The sequence below is a fragment of the Pelodiscus sinensis genome, chromosome 13 (assembly GCF_052426305.1).
Source record: "Pelodiscus sinensis isolate ZL-2025 chromosome 13, ASM5242630v1, whole genome shotgun sequence".
Lineage (NCBI taxonomy): Eukaryota > Metazoa > Chordata > Testudines > Trionychidae > Pelodiscus > Pelodiscus sinensis.
In genome coordinates this window covers 7,473,865-7,490,684 of record NC_143064.1, presented here as the reverse complement: position 1 = coordinate 7,490,684, position 16,820 = coordinate 7,473,865, and the positions used below count along the sequence as shown (strand labels likewise).

The 16,820-nt window shown below is 43.9% G+C and overlaps 1 protein-coding gene across 5 annotated transcripts in view; it reads left to right on the top strand.

Moving 5' to 3' along the window:
- Positions 1 to 16,820, top strand: part of MAMLD1 (mastermind like domain containing 1) — a 428,240-nt gene that overhangs the window by 359,348 nt on the left and 52,072 nt on the right. The window contains exon 1 of one of the 5 annotated variants that reach the window (XM_089781809.1): positions 15,078 to 15,131. The exons of the other annotated variants lie outside the window; for them this stretch is intronic. Coding sequence (XP_089637935.1) covers positions 15,093 to 15,131 — 39 coding nt within the window. The 5' untranslated portion in view covers positions 15,078 to 15,092. Of the gene's footprint in view, positions 1 to 15,077; positions 15,132 to 16,820 lie in introns of those variants that run through there. 5 annotated transcript variants of the gene reach the window in all.

The window sequence follows — 16,820 nt, the reverse complement described above, 5'->3', positions numbered from 1 at the left end:
GAACCCAGTATTGCTTGGGTATTTAACTATTACATTTTGTGGGGGTTTTTGGCAAATAAAAGGAAAATGCCCATGCTTAATCTAAATCATTGCTCTGGGGTGGGGCTGGGGATGAGGGGTTCAAGTTGCCCTGCGGAGAAAGAACAATTCCAGCCCTCTCTCACTGCAGCAGCTTGGCACCAGGTGAGAAGCACCTGTGCATGGCCGCTGCAGCTCCAGCGGGCACAGCCGGGGAAGGGGTGCATGTTCCCCGGCAGGTCCTGGTCCGTCTGCTCCTTGCACTCCCCAGCCAGAGTGAGGAATGCAGAAAACTACATTTTGTCCTCGCTCCCTGACAAACGGGAACAATCAGCAAGGTCCCTGTACAAATCAGAGGAGGGGAACTTCAACTCCCGCCATCCCTCAAGGGCACCTGGGGGTGGGTGGCTTGCGGCTGGGGCAGTCTCAGATGGAGAGGCTCCCCAGTGAGACCCTTTCACCTGCCTGGTGATTCTGTCTCTTTTCTGTTGAGTTATATGAGAAGCAATTCCATTCCAGGCAGATCCCATTTTCCTGGCACAACCAAACCCTTCCATTGCTTTAAGTTATGATAAGAGGAAGCTGTGAACTGAATTTAGTGGTCATAGTGCTCACTGTTTAGGAGTTCTTGAAGAAACACACAGACAAGCTCTCTCAAATATATAGTAAATGAATAATACTAAGATCCTTGATGGATCATGTGCTGCATTTGAAAAGGAAAATATGTCAGTAAACCAGAAAACCTCAGATACACTGTTCACCTCATCCACAATAAGGGCAGCAACTCAAGGATTGTACTAACATTCATCTTGTCACAGTTCTGACACCTTTCCTCCACCCCCAAATTGGTGATCTCACTGTAGAAGCTTTCTCCTTTCCCTCCCCTCCCCCGTCCCTGTGCCCCACCTATAAGTTGCAAATGTTTGGGTTTTCCACACTGTGTAGCAGTCAGATTACATCACTGTGCAGCTGGAAGTTGTCAGGGAAGAGAAACCTGATGACTAGAAGAAGTTTGTTTCTTTGTAAAGACTGTCTCCAAATCATTAACCTTTCAAAAATTAAACAAAATAATTAATAGTAGTTAGTTATTGGATTGAAAACAAGTGGAATGCTTAACCCAGCTTTTTAGCTCCTGTCAATGGGGAGACTATGATGCCATTTGTAAAATTCACATGGGGTGGGATTTCCTAAGGAGTCTAAGGTCAGGTCTGCACTAGCTCAGCTTAAGGCAGAGTACATAGCTGGAGTCAGTTTACCTTAAGTTGAGTTTGGTGGCACCCCCCCACCCCCAGCAGGAGGCTGACAGGAGCAAATGTGCCCGTTGGCTTCCCTTGCTCTTCGCAAAAGCAGGACTACCAGATGCTGGCAGGGGGCACCCTCTGAGTTTGATTTAGTGAGTCTTAACTAGACTCACTAAATTGAAGTCCAGAAAATCAGTCGTGGCAGCGACAATCTTCCGTTTAGTGTGAACAAGGCCTAAGGGCATTAGGTCCCATTGAAATTCAACAGGGGTTGAGCACCAAATGCCCCTAGGCTCTTTGAAAATCCCAGCCAAGAATCTTAATGAATACAAATTATTCCTTTTCATAATTCCCTTCCCTGACCCATTACAATGACAGACGGATTCCAGGAGTAAAGTGCCAGGCTGTCGTCTCCATATGCAATCCAGTCCTGAGAGGAGAGACTCTGGGCTGCATGTAGGAGCAGATATCAGTTGTCTGATTAACCCAGCCACTCCTGTGGTGAATTTATTCTCCTTTTGTGGTAAACCTGGAGTTCTGAAATACTTGAGAGACCAGATGCTGAAATGTTCCTCACACGCTGACTGTTATTGCTACGGACTGTGGTTAGTAATGCTAGAGTCATTTTCGAAGCCACCCCCGTACGAGGAAAGAATGGAAACAAGTGGGCAGCCACGCAGTCCGTTCAGAGAGTTCCTCTGACACTGATTTGGTTTACTTTGCTGAGCACAAAATCAGCTTTAAGTTTCTAGCCCTTTTCTCTCCTCCCTGTCCCGCTCCTTTTATGGGGATTTCAGAAGAGGAACTAGAGCCTCTGGTGTAATCCTGAACAGAGCCACATGCTTTATACGGGGCATTCTAAACTACTTCTGTTATGATTGACGACTCTAGTCTGGCAGCAAAACCAGTAACTGGACTGCTGTCCCTCTAGCCTGATGCTCAGCACTCAAGAGCTAGTCCATGGTTTTGTTGCATGAGCATCAGAGCGGTTAAATAGCTCGCTGGTTAACATGCATCTGTGCGGAAACAAGGTGCAGTTGGATTTAAGAATAATAATTGGACGGGTGTGAGTGGGGAAGAAGGGGTAAGTGGCCATTCAAAACTTACCGTGCACCCCAGAGTTATATCCTGCTTTGGTCCCATGTGAAGAACCCTTCCCCCTAGAGTCGTGTTACGACTGTAATCTGGATGCCACTCTGCTGTTGCCCTCTGTAATACAGACAGGTGCCAGAGGAGCACCATCTCAATCCTTTGGAGCCTTCTGCTGTGCTCAAGAGGATGCTGGGATTTGTAAGAGCCAAAGCCCACTGCAGTCCATGTTAAAAATTCCTTTTGATTTCCATCACATGGGGAGGTGACCCCCTAAAATGGCTCGTCATTTTGTCTGCTTTCCCTGGCCATGTTTGGAGAGGGAAGAAACCATGGTGATGAGACTGATCTGCTCAGGCTAAACTGTGTTGTGGGGGAGTGTTTTTAACATGAATATCTAAGGAGGAAAGAGCACCACAGTGATGCTAAAAAAAGCTGTCTTCGCTATGCGGTTATGTAGAAGTGTTACTGCTGTATTTGGTACTACACCCGGGATGGGCAATAGCTGGCCCACAGGCCACTGCATGTCCACAGCTATGGCTGCTTGCAGCTCCCATGATTCACCGTTCCCCGACAATGGGAGCAGCAGGAAGCAGGGTCCTGATCCAATCTGCTTCCTGCAGCTCCCATTGACCAGGAACGGCAAACCGCAACCAATGGAAGCTGCAAGCAGCCTGCCACGGACTAACCCGGCAAACCACATCCGGCCCGCAGGCCGTTTATGGCCCACCCCGTACTACACAGACAAAGCAATGCAATCTGGGCATATAAATTAAATTCTGAAAATGCTTGAACCCAGGATTCAATCCGCACAGACCACTCAAGTGCTTAAAGTTAAGAGTTCGCAAGATCATGGGCTTAATTGTTCAAACAGGTACCAGGATGTGTGACTGAGGATTAGTATTATCTCAGCGATATAGATACTTGCTTTAAAAGAGAAAAATATCGTTTTTGAGTGGATTAAAGTAGGTTTTTTAAAAATTCTGCATATTGAAACTTTTCCTGCATTAGCTGATAAAATCATCTTTTAATACAGTCGGTAGCAAACATCTTCTTATATACACTTACATGTGAGATTTAGTAAAGAGTACTTTAGAATCAGTGGAAACACATGCTACACTTCACGCTTTCAGCCAGGTGGCCTTTTAAATGTGAACAAAGGCTTTAAAAATGAGGGTTTACATAAAATCTAGAAGTATGGAAAGCGGGGAAGGATGGCAAATGCATTTCTGTAGCTAGAACACCATTTTCTCTAATGTCGTTTGTATGTGTCAGCATTTACATTGTCAATTTACAATGATGAATGTGTGATGAACACTGAGTCCATAGGACGGAGGGGAATCTCTCTGTAAACAGATTTCAGCAGCGGCTGAGTCACGCTAACATTGTTATAATCTCTTGGGGATATTTCTCCAGATCCTGAACATTTTTTGTTTTACTCCATTCGTCCATAATAATAAAAGATTAGATGAAATCCTGTCTGGTCCCATTGCAGTCTATGTTAAAAATTCCTTTTGACTTCCATCACAGTTTTTAATGTCACTGTGTTTTGGAAGCCCTAGAATAAAAATATATCTTGAGTTTCCTGCTAGCGTACAGCATCAGGGAGCCACAACCACTGTTCAAAGAGGGTTGGGGGATGGGGAGGAGACAGTATGTGAAAGTGTCTGTTGGTTCAGGGTCAGATGTTGAAGGTGAAAGGATATCAATAAAGGCACAACCAGCCTCTGATTCAGTTCTAGTTAATACATGGAGAGGATAGTGCTTTGTGGGGAAGGATGAAACTAGTAGGATGAAAAGAGGTAGTTAGAGCTGAGTAACATTTTCACAGCCAGACCCAAAACCTCCCCAAATATGACTGTTTCCTGTCTTGTTATCAATTTTCCACTCAGGCGAGGTTCAACAAGGAATCTACTAAGGCTCATGAGCCAATCATAGAACATTAGGACTGGAAGGGACCTTGAGAGGTCATTGAGTCCATGGCAGGACCCAGTACCATCTAGACCAGTCGTGGCCAACGGCTCTCCTCCCCTCCCCTGCCCCTCTGGGTGCAGCTCTCGAAGCCCCCCCCCCCCCCGCGCAGCTCGTAAAGCCACCCCCGCGCACCTGAAAACGGCCCTCTCCTCCTGTGCTCACCGGTGCAGGGGAGCCATCCAGCGTGGCCATTAAAGGTGGAGTTTTAAAGATGGTGCCGGCTGGCGGGAGCCCGATGTGGCCAAAAAGCCTCTAAATGCGTTTTCTTAAAGGGGCAGTCTTTTTTGCTCAACAACTTTGCCCCGGCTCTTTGCGCTGGATCCACTGACATCTTGGCTTTTTGCCCAGAATGGGTTGGCCACCCCTGATCTAGACCATCCCTAATAGATGTGTATCTAACCTACTCTTAAATATCTCCAGAAATAGGGATTCCACAACCTCCCTAGGCAACTTATTCCAGTGTTTCACCACCCTGACAGGAAGTTTTTCCTAATGTTCAACCTAAACCTCCCTTGCTGCAGTTTAAACCCATTGCTTCTTGTCCTATCCTCAGAGGCCCAGGAGAACAATTTTCCGCCCTTCTTCTTGTGATGTCCTTTTAGATACCTGAAAACCGCTATCATGTCCCCTCTCAGTCTTCTCCTTTCCAAACTAAACAAGCCCAGTTCTTTCAGCCTTCCCTCATAGGTCATGTTCTCTAGACCTTTAATCATTCTTCTTGCTCTTCTTTCACTCTAACTTGGGCTGGTCTTATGGCATTTTCCTTAAAAATGGACAGAATTCATGGTTTCACTTGCAGTTTCTGGGGTTGTTTGTACTTAGAAACTTCAGGTGACTGTCAAGGCACAAACCCACAGAAGATATATTAGATGGGCCTAGGGTGAAGTGATGGAGAATGTGGGAGAGGAAGGAGTTTCACAAATTTTGTCTCCCATCCACCCCATTTTCCTTGGGCCTTAGTGCTTTGGGTTTGAGCAGGTTAAATGTAGCAATTCAGCACCCCTAAGAGATTGTATTTTGGGCTTAATTGCTCAAGTAGAGGGTTCAGAGAGTTAGGAGTATCTTTAGAAAGCCTTCAGTTTTGAAATGGGGAGAGACCTTCAAACTGCATGTCTGAACATTTTTGCTCCTTACTCACCTTAGATTACATGAATACATTAGTTCCTTCCCATACCGAGTGTGTACGAGCCCACGAACTAATGCTGTATTAGGCCATATAATATGTAACATTCAAGAGCAACAAAGGTAAGGTTAGAGCCATGATTCTGTTTTGTAGGGGAGTGTCAATATTTTAAGGATTAAGCCAAAAATGCTTCATTTTCTGTATTTCTTATCACTGAAATCTGATGGGAGCTGAGAATTTGGGGAGAGTCATGTTACAGGTTTGACACAATCAAAGGCTTTCACTCCAGGCTGCTTAATCCCTAATCATATTTCCTTGACAAAATGCAACCCTGATGAAACAACCTGAGTCTGTCTGTGTGTGTCTCTAACCATCAGGATTTAAAAGAGAAAAGTAACCGGAAGCAGAAACCAGTGCAAAACTATGGCGAACATGGTTGATCATATGGCGAAGGATCATGATTCAAGGACTTGTACACTGTATCACTAGTAGTTCTTGTTAGCTTATGATCAGTGTACAACTGTGCCATCATTAGAAGCTAAAAGAGAGGAAGATATAAAGAGTGTGTGTTTAAAATCTCAGTTGGCCTAAATAGCAAATTCATCCCTTTTTGTTCAGTGGATCGTATCTACACTTTACCATCTTGGCTATTGCCACAAGAAATTAATGTAGACTAAGGCATTACTACAAAAGGTGCCAGAGGACTTTGAAATTAATGGACTATAAAATATATTACAATAATACTGTAGGCATTAAAAGTGGGGTACAATGAACTAAGAGTGATGGCACAGTGCTGAGTCTGAGATACGTTTGATTTACAAGCAGCTATGAAAGAGCTGCCCTTGTATTCCAACTTAAAAACCAGAAAGGCAAAGAACTGCTTCTTTCTTCAGCTGTCTAGTTGATAACTCTTGTCATTAAATGGAATGTGAAAGTTACAGCTAAACAGTATGCATGAAGTGGTTTGCTTAAGTCTTCACATGACTAATTAAGAGGCATCCGTATAGGAATCTCCTGCTAGCAGAACAACACAGGAGTAAGGGGGCAGTGTCCCGTTCTTCCAAATACATTTGTCAAATGCAATTTTTTATGAAGAAAATTTGGTTTAACAGCCAATTCAGTTAGCACAGAATGTAGCTGAACTCTTAAGCCTGATCTACACTAGGTCGGTTTAAGATTCGCCATTCTGCTACACAAAATGCGTAGCTGGAATAGGCTTACCTTAAGCTGAGCCACTGCAGTGTCTACACTGTGGGAGGTCAATGGAAGCATGTGCTCCCATTGGCTTCCCTTACTCTTCGCATAATGAGGAGTACAGGATGCCAGTAGGGGCTGCCCTCAGCATTCGATTTGGGGTGGGAGGGTCTACACTAGACCCGCTAAATCGAACACTAGAAGATCAACCTCCAGAGGGTCGATCTTCTCCATAGTGTAGACAGGCTCTTAGAAAAGGATGTGCACCAGTCTTGATACAGCAAAGTTGTTACGCTTCGTGGGCGTAGCTGTGCCCTTTAACATGAGACTGGTCATTCAAATTAGCTCACTGACAAATAGCAGAGCCAACATTGGTTTATTCCCTTTTGCTTTCCTCGAGGGTAATATCAGGTCACACATGGAAAGAAACATAAGGATTGTTAGTATCTCGTAGCGTACGATGGAAAAGTAGATATGTACTAGATGAGATTGTCATCTCGCTTGCATTGTTTGGACATTGGCATAATTGTTGTTCTCTGTGGTGAGATCACTTAATATTACACTGGTGTAAATGAGAGGAGAATCTTGTCATCTTTTCCAAATAGCCTGTATGACAGCTCTAGAATGAAAACAAGGTATAGCATAGTGCGGTTGGGAAAATAACTCAAATACTTTCTGTTAGTTTCTTTTCTAATGGACAACCTATCCTAAATTCTCAATTACTGAGGGACAATTTTCACTCATTGATACATTGTCTTTCCACAACTAACTCTCCGTCTATCTTTTCGTGAATGATGTACCCAAACATAACGATGCGAATAGCTAAACTGATTTCTTAAATTTATTCATGTAAATTTGGGTTATTGCTGATTGTGTACTCTATGTATTTTTTACTTTTAATAAACTTGGTCTTTGTGGATAATCTAAACACAACACCTAGATGTACATTTTAACATAAGCTTTAATAAAAGTTTTATAACGCTTCATCCATCTTCCTGAGACTGATTGCATATGAATGTCAACCTGAAAAAATCAAGTCACTTTCCTAGGTGTGTCTTAGTGTTATATTTTCCTTTAATTTTTGGTAAAGATGTCAAGCTTTTATAAACAGAAGCTTATTAAGGTTAAAGTGCAAAGCTCATTTTACTAAAGAAGATGCTTCTTGGCAATACATGTTGAATTTCCAGTTGATTTAGGTGGATATGTTCTGAGACTACATATTTGTTTCCAGCAACCATGATGTGCTGAATTTTTGCATTTACCCCCAGAACCCTGTAGTTCTAGGTACTTTCAGTTGGGATTACATGTTGTGCTGCAGGGTTACTTGGGGCAGAAGATTAATTAGAATAGAGGAAGTGACAGAAGGAGTCATAATGTAAGAATGCATCCATAATTAAAAGGGAAGAGGCAGTGCGTTCTGAATTGTTAAGGGAGGCTGTGATCCTCCCCGGTGTTTGGTACGGGCAGCTTTCCCATTGTAGGCGTTCACAATGTAACCTTCATCTGTCAAATCAGCACAGATTGAAGTTGTGCAGTACAAGCAGATTGTGAGTTGGAAAGGTAACTCTGATTAGCATTACACGGGTCGCCATGTTAGTCTGTAACTACAAAGACTTAAAACCCAACCAATAGTCTAGCAGCATCTTAGAGACTAACAAAACCATCAACATATTTTCTTAGTCTGTAAGGTGCTTCTAGAGGCTATTCATTGGTTTTAAAAATTTTCTGCTTAGGCACTTTTTTTTAGCATGTGTTAATAGTCACTGTGTTTTTGTAATGCAAACTTAAAGCAATACAATTGACAACACTAGTGGCTGATAAAACAGTTTAGAGAGAACAGATTTTTTTTAATACAGTTATGGGTCCCTGTGATTTGACACTTGATCAGACAAGGATTCATCTACAGAGTGAGTCATCTGGATATAATGACTAATGCTAAAAACAGGGAGAAGAAGAGTTTAATCCCATGTCGCTGAAGTAAATGGGATCGTTGCCATTGATTTCAGTGGGTGCAAGGTTGGATTCTGAGAATATAAAAACTGTATATAACTTCCTTAGACGATACCTGTATAATTTTGTTTGGAAAATGGTAAAGTTCACATTTCCATTGTAAACTAACAAGGGGTAATATGTTGTGTGCCCCAAAAAGCAAACCTCTGTATAATGTGCTCTCTCTAGTTGATCACTAACATTCTTTCACTGTAAAACATATATTTTCAGCCTTTCTCCCTGCACTCCCCTCCACGTGGATATTTCCATGTGCCTGATGAATCCATGTAGCCCCATCCTTCTAATTTTCCTCATACTCCGTCTTCTTCCCTCAAAAGCCCCTCTGCCCCTATTGGGTCAGCCATCTTTCCAGATAAATCTGGCAGATCCCAAAGGACGTCTTTGCTATGTTGCTTCTTAATTGAGAAGTTGAAATTTTCTTTTAGCAAAGTGAAGCACTCTCCTGCGAATTGGGAATACATGAATAGTAAGCTAGTCCACACTGATTTTTTTCTTGAAGAAGTTCAAAGCAGTCTGTATCCCAATGCTTTCTCTATGTCTACACTAAGAGAAATGGAGTGTTTTTTAAAATGTGTAATCCCAGTGTAGAGAAGGCAAGTTGGAGTGTTTAACACAAACGAGGTGTGCAAGATAAGCCCTCCCCTTAAATTTACTTTGCCTAGCGAGGATGGGATAAAACTACAACTAACCAAATTAGAGAAAGCGAGCTCACCCCACTTTTGATAGGCTTATTCAACACTTTACGACTCACCCTTTGTCTTTTCAGTGTTTCCATATGAATTTTAACAGCACATCCTGCCACTCACTTAATGTCGTGTCATGGTTCAGGTTGCCCTGATACAAAAATACTTGTGCATGTGTTTGTAGTGTCCAAGAATGAGATGCTTTGAGGAGGAAATTACTAGAGAGATTCATCTGATGGCAAAACACTGGCTTTCTAGAAATGTCCCCAACCCTGTTTACCCGTTTCTTCAGCAAAAGATCACACTATAAGAACACATTTGATTTCTTTTTTGGTAGCAGCTGGACTTTGAATTATTAGAAACAGACAAGCCTCTCCTATCGGATTGTGGCATAGTAAAGTGTGGACTATCCTTGTAATTGAAAAGCTTTCACACCAAGTACGTACACAAGAGAAGCGCCCAGAAGGGGGTAAGTAGTTAGAAATGTGGTCACTCTTTTTCGTGCATTTAAAGAAACAGGGCCATCCATTCAGCAAGCCAGAACCTTCAGCCAGGTTCTATGAATAGTAACCAGATACTGAATAAGTAATGTGCTGTGTAGTTTTGATTGGGTGCCTGGGATGGACCACACTGAGAATGCCACACTCAGGGCAGACTATAAGAAACAGGGCAGACGAACCCCCAAAACAGAGCTTATTCTGTACTTAGATTCACAAAACCAGTAAAAAAGGAGATTCTGTAGCACAACATTGGTTAACCAGAAGCCAAACACAGTCCACATTAGGCATTCCAGCCCTAGCACTCTTCCAAACAGATCTAATATAGTGAGAGGTTACTGAAAACCCTATTCACCATCCTTAAGGTTCTTCCAGTCCTAAAGGATCAGACTCTTCCCCCACCCCCGTCAATATATATTTCAGATCTTACATATATTTCAGATATCACCATCTTCAGTCAATCATTAGCACTAACTAAAGATTTTATTAACAAAAGAAAAAGGAAGACTTACTGAATGATTAAAGAATCATGTACATACAAGTGATTTTCATTGTTCATAGATCAGGATTATAGCAGGGGTCAGAGTGGCTTTCAAACGTTTCTCTGGTAACTTCCAAAAAGACTGGAAGATCCTCAGTCTATTGTTCAAAAGACTCCTTTTAGCTGTGAATCAAGAGTCCAGAGAACTGGAGCAGAAATGAGTCAAAAGGGAGATGTTTCTGGTTTATTTTGTATCTTCTGCCATATTCATGGAAATTTACTGTCCCAAACAAACCGCCTGTGTATGGAAAGTTACTAACAAAGATGTAGTCCCAGATCACATGCCCTTACATGTTTTTCTGAATCACAAAGGTGACCACTGGGTTGTTGCTGTCTGAAGCACCCTGCAGAAGAGCTCTCAAGAGATTTAATTCTTCTGTATGACCCATCAAACTTAAATAGTCCATTCACAATGGGCTGGTGAAACTGGATGTAGACTCTCTTGTGGGTGTTATACCAAGAACAAACACATTCGAGATACAAACACAAAGCCAAAATTCATAACTTTAGATATGAGGCTGAGATGTGGATTTAATCTGGATAATCATTTTTGACAGACTGTAACTTGCCCATTGATGCCTTACATGATATACACCTTGTACAAGATCTGTTGCAATTATAATAGTATCAATAATGCTATAAATGGTCACTCATCTTTTATGCAGTGTGCGGGAAGCATGTTAATGTTTGCTTTCAATTCTGCCTTAAAAACAAAACAGACCTTTTTTTCTTAGGGTGGATATGGCCCCCGTTCTTCTTAGATTATTCTCTGTTCAGGAGGAGGTATTTCTTCTTGAATATAGCCCTGTAAAGATTTGGCCTCCAGACTGCAATTAGGCCCATAGGACAGAAATTCAGGAATATGCTACACATGTTTATGTCTTAATGTGGTGATAGGTTCTTCCCCAACTGTCTTAGGGCACCTGCTCCTTGACCATATCTGCAATTGAGCTTCTTGTCTGTTTTTTTCACTGTCCATGTATCCTAAGACTGCCAACCTTCCACCTGCAGACTGTGCACCGTTGCCATTTTTTAAAACACGTAAATATGTAGACTTATCCATTTCACGGTAATTATACTTAGTCATAAAATGCCCAGTGGAATTCTTCTCTTTATTTTTAATGGAGAGTCTTCCTAGATTAGTAGATTATTAAACTACATCAGTCATTGCTGAGGTGCAGATCCTTCCAATTTAGAACAAGGTAAAGAATTCAATGAGGTTTATCTGTGTAAATGGAAAATTGCCACCCCAGGCTACGTCCCTCTAGACTACGGGGTTTTTGTGGGATACCAGAGGTGTTTTTTCGCGGAAGAGCAAACACACTGTTTCGGGGAGCCCTGTGTACCTTGTTTCATGAGGCTTAAGAGCTCTGCCAAAAGAGGAGGCTTTCCCGCCATTTGGCCCTGTCTAGACAAGGGTCTAGACAGGGCCAAATGGCAGAAAAGCCTCTTACAAAAAAAAATCGGAAAAAGCTACGCAAAATGCAGAGCGAAATTGGCATAGCTTTTTCCGCAACAATGTCGCAGTCTAGACCTAGCCTCTTTTTCACATTACACTGCTGCTTTTGTCTGAACAGATAGAAACATTTTGGGCTGATGTGCAGATACAGCTCATCACAGTTTGTTGAAGCCGCAGAGGCTGAAGTTTTGATGGCTGAGTGCTGCAAACAGTTTGCCGCTGGCAAATGCATACCACTTCTAGTTTTGACAGTGTTTAGCGTTTAAAAAAACTAGAGAGAAAGCAAAAAAAAAAGATGCATATTCCAGTTAGTTCAGTTTCAGTTAGGTAAATTGCTGATTATTATTTTAGCTTCAAAAACAAACCAACCGACTCCAGCATCACACAGTTTGAAGGGGTACTTGAAATAACTGTGCTTCCAGCTGCTTTAACTTGGGCCTCATCTATACTACTGCGGGCCATCAACCTGAGTTATGCAACTTCAGCTTTGTGAATAATATAGCTGCAGTCAACATACTTAGATCCACTTATTACAGTGTCTTCACCATGATAAACTGACAGCTGATGCTCTCCGTCAACTCCCTTTACTCTTCTCTTTCTGGTAAAGTACTGGAATCAATGGGAAAGTGCTCAAGGGTTGATTTATTGTGTCTAAACCCAAGTTCCTTCTAATCTTTTCCATCCATGTGCAGGTTTTTTTCCATCCATGTGCAGAATAAATATTTTATGTGCACTGAGGCATGTGCGGATGTGCACCATGAGAAACAAAAACCATAGCTTTGGGCGCTCTGCTAATCAGCTGAGTGGCACTTGAATCTTGCCTGAGCGGCTGCACAACTCACCAAGAGCACTGGTCTATATTAGACCTGATAAATCAACCCCCACTGGCTCAATTGCTGACCATCGATTCAGCCTGTAGTGAAGACATGCCTTTGAAGTGCCAGTTCACAGTTCAGTGTAGCTGTTCCATTCTGCTTAGCCGAGGAGAAGGTTGCATTGCGTAGCCTTCTTCTCAAAAGTTAAGCACACTCCTCCTCACCATTATTCAGACCTGTTACATCTTCGACAGCTCATTACTTGGTGACCTGAATTCCCCAGTTTTCTGAAACACCTTCATCCTGTCTGGAGAGTGTTTGTTTAAAGCTCCCCGAATTCTGGAGACTGCTGATGGCTGCTTAGAAAGTCTGGCTTCTTTCTTGGTGGTCAGCACCACTTTAACCGCTGGCCTGTCTCCTACCTTTAACCAAAGGAACAGCCGTAAATGTCCTGGCACCTGGGATTTTCAAAGGGCCCAACTTGCAATGACTTTAAGTGAGAGCCAGGTGACTGATTCTCATCAGCCCCTTTGCAACTCCCAACCGGTGTGATTACCATGTGGCGTGCTCTCCAGCTGAGAAAGGAGGGGCTAGCATTCAGGGTGAGAGCAGAGGGAAGGGATATGGAAGAAGAATGAGATGACTGCGAAAGAGGAGTCCAGTGTGGGCTGGGCTGAGGTGACGGTTGAAATATCAGGGGTGACGTGCAGGAGGCACCGGGGGGCATGTGCCTCCCAAATGCAATGGGCGGGAGGGCCAGCAGCTGGTGGGTCCAGAATCTCCGGGCATCTGGGGGGGCCTGGTGCTTGCAGCAGAGAATAGGCCCCCCACACACACCAACAGGAGCAGGAGAAGCGGAGCAATGCGGCCCCAGCTTGCTCTGCTCTGCTGGCGTGTCACTCGGAAGAGGTGGGGTTGGGTACCATCCCCGCACTCACCGGTGGGAAGCAGAGCTGCTGTGAGTGCAAGGTGGGCTAGACCGCCACTGCTGCAGTCATGCCAACCTATCTCCCACTATAGACACTGCTGCGTCGATGGGAGAGCTTCTCCCTTCTATGTCCCTAGCAGTGCACCTCTCGGGGAGGTGGATTAACTATGCCGCCAAGGGCGTAGTAACCTCCTCACTATAGCACACCAGCAACACATGCGCTGCTGCAGCTTTTGAAGTGTAGACCTGCCCTGGGTCAAATACAAATCTAACCGCAGGTGAATCATTCACTTGCAGAAGGCAACAAATGGGCAGTGCCTTTGACAAGATATTTCCGATGTGTCCCAAGTGAGTTTAGCAGCGATGCCCCGGGAAGTATGTTTAGACCGAGTCGAACCTCTCCAGTCCAGCACCCTCAGGACCTGACGGGTGCCGAACCAGAGAATTTCGGAGGTCAATATTGTAGCGAGTGGGTCTCTTTTTATTTTTATTTTGCTTGCAGTGCTGCTTTATAAAGCATAACTGCACTGACACACCCTGTACAAGTCTGCGCCTAGCTAAGCCCGATCAGCTCTCTTCATTACAAAGTGTTAGTGGTGTTACACAAGTTTACTGTCATAAGTGCAATAAAATCATGTTTACACTTAGCGGCATCACCAACACTTCGGGTACGTCTAGACGACAGGCTTTTGTCAACAGAAGTTTTGTCGACAGATACTGTCGACAAAGCTTCTGTCGACAAAGAGCGTCTAGACTACATTCAGTTCTGTCGACAAAGCAAGCTGCTTTGTCGACAAAACCCTGTAGTCTAGACACAAGCCTACATGCAATAACACCTTCTGTCGACAGAACTCTGTCGACAGAAGGCGTTATGCCTCGTAAAATGAGGTTTACCAGCGTCGACAAAACTGCTGAGTTCTGTCGACATTATGTCGACAGAACTCAGTGGTAGTGTAGACGCAGGTATAGTTTTGTCGACAAAAGTCCACTTTTGTCGACAAAACTCTGTAGTCTAGACACACCCTTCCACTGCTGACTGGGCTGTGAGAAGACATTGAGGGGTAAATAAGAGCTAAAGAACAGCACAGAACATGGCGAGCCAGGATTGGTGGCTGCAAACAAACTTTACGGGGCCACAAGAAATTTGGCCACATCCATGATAAGCAAACATCTGGCTAACTACAATCATGCCAGACCACAGATGTGGCAGGACCAAAAAGTGCTGAACTAGAGAGGCTCAGCCTTTCATACACGGGCCTGCTTCATTATGCTCCATGCATCTGCTATTCTCATTGTTGCTCGTATAAAAATGCAGTCGCATTGACAGTTTGCATCTTCCCTCTGGCATTTTATGCCAGACTGTTTGGAGGGTGAAGGTTTTTTTTTTTTTAAGTAGTAACCTTTTTTTTTTTTAATTTTTTGGCGGGGGCATCAAGGTAAGAGGGGGAAGGCCCTGCTGGAGTCAACGATCAGGGACCCGCAATCCGTGTCCTATGGCTGCCATAAATCCTGAATCTGTAATGTGCTGCAAAAGCCGGGCAGAACTGTCTTACTCAACCGTAGGTTGAGTAGTTTCATTATTCTCCCTAATGATTATCTCTGCATAGTGTTGACCTAAATTAAGAATGTCTCGTCGTTGCTATAGCTTCGGTGCGTTTCTAATGGAAGGATGGGTCTGAAGGCAGCCAGGTTGGGAGAACTGAAACCCCACTTAGTCCTGCCTGTTAGCCCATGGCAGCACATTCCTTTCAGAGTCTGGGTGGGCAGAGGAGCAAGCGGTGGAGAATTAATGTAGGCTGGCAGCAGGGGAAGGAGAGGCTGGCTTGAACGGATAGCTCCAATTTTCAGAGAAAGAAATGAAGCTGGATGACTAGGCAATCAGGCAAGGGAGGAAGGGTTATTCACTTAGATGTAACACATGGCATCATGCTACCTGTCTCTCTTCTCAGTCTGTTTGTTCTGCTTCAGTATTGACCACTTACACCCTTCAGCTGTCTCTGCTCTAAACTCAGCTCTGCAGGGCAGGGACCCTGGTCTTCCTCTGTGTGTTTGGAAAGTGCCTGGGTATGATCATAATCAAAATGCTAGTGATCTGTGGAAGTGCAGTGCAAAGAGACAGCGGATCTCACAATGGTAACGCTCCACCTTGGCATGGCCAACCTCCGTATCCACAGCTTTGCTCTACCCCATCTCCATTTAAACTAGGGGTAACCCGTCTAAGACGGGTGCTCAAGTCGAGCTGGTGCAGGGAAAGTCTGGCTTTGTCTCACTGAGTCTGCCCTTTATTCCTTGGGCCTCAGAGACTGGAGCATGTGCCTACACCCGCACACAGAGAATTGTTTCTCCACTTTCATTTGTGTGTGACAGATTAGATATTTATAACCACAGCTCTAAAGCTTCCTTGGAAGGAGTCGTATAAACAGTTATTATTTATTCTCGTTACACTTCCATTATGAGCTAGCAGTGCCACTTGTTTGTAACTTTCGGCCTTTCCCAGAAATGCAGCTTTCTCATTCTGAGATAAAAGTAAAACGGGAACAGTGTCATAGTCTCGTTTTTTAAAAGCAGGCCAGCGATAATAGAGACTTCATAGTTTAATTTGGCAAAAATCAGAAGGGCTGCCTTTGTTCCCCAAATATTTCTTAAGAGGCTATCATGTGCGCGCTAATGCATTTTAATGAATTTTCACAAGGTCACATGAGAGCACATTGGTTGCTTGTCTATTTAGTCCTTGTTTGTGTGTATGAATGAAGCTTTTACAGAATTAGCCGTGTACTGTAGTCAATCAGCGCAATTATTTATATACTTGCATTCATTGCCAGACAGTGCCTCCCTGCATAATAGCCTGCACAGAATGGGGCAGAACACGGGTTGATCACTGTTCTCATTTATTTGTTGCCAGATATTGAAAAGTGATCTCAAAAGCATCGCAAAGGAAAGTGGGAGAGAACTGTAGTGACACAGTCCCGCCCGCATGGACAACGAGGGGCAACCAAGGCTAGTGAGAGGACCGCATGAGTGGCCCTCCTTTGTCTCGGTGGGATGCAAGATTGTTATAGCCAAGACAGTCTCCCAGGATAGACTAGTTCTGCTAACTGCGTGTGGGTACGGAATTTGCAGGGTGTGCCGATCGAACAGTAGCGGCACTTTGATTGGGCGCACAGGGAGTGCACAGCTCCCACAGTCAAGGTTGTGTGCAATCAGCCCGCACCTCAATTCACGTGCCCTTGCTGGATGGGCGTGGGCAA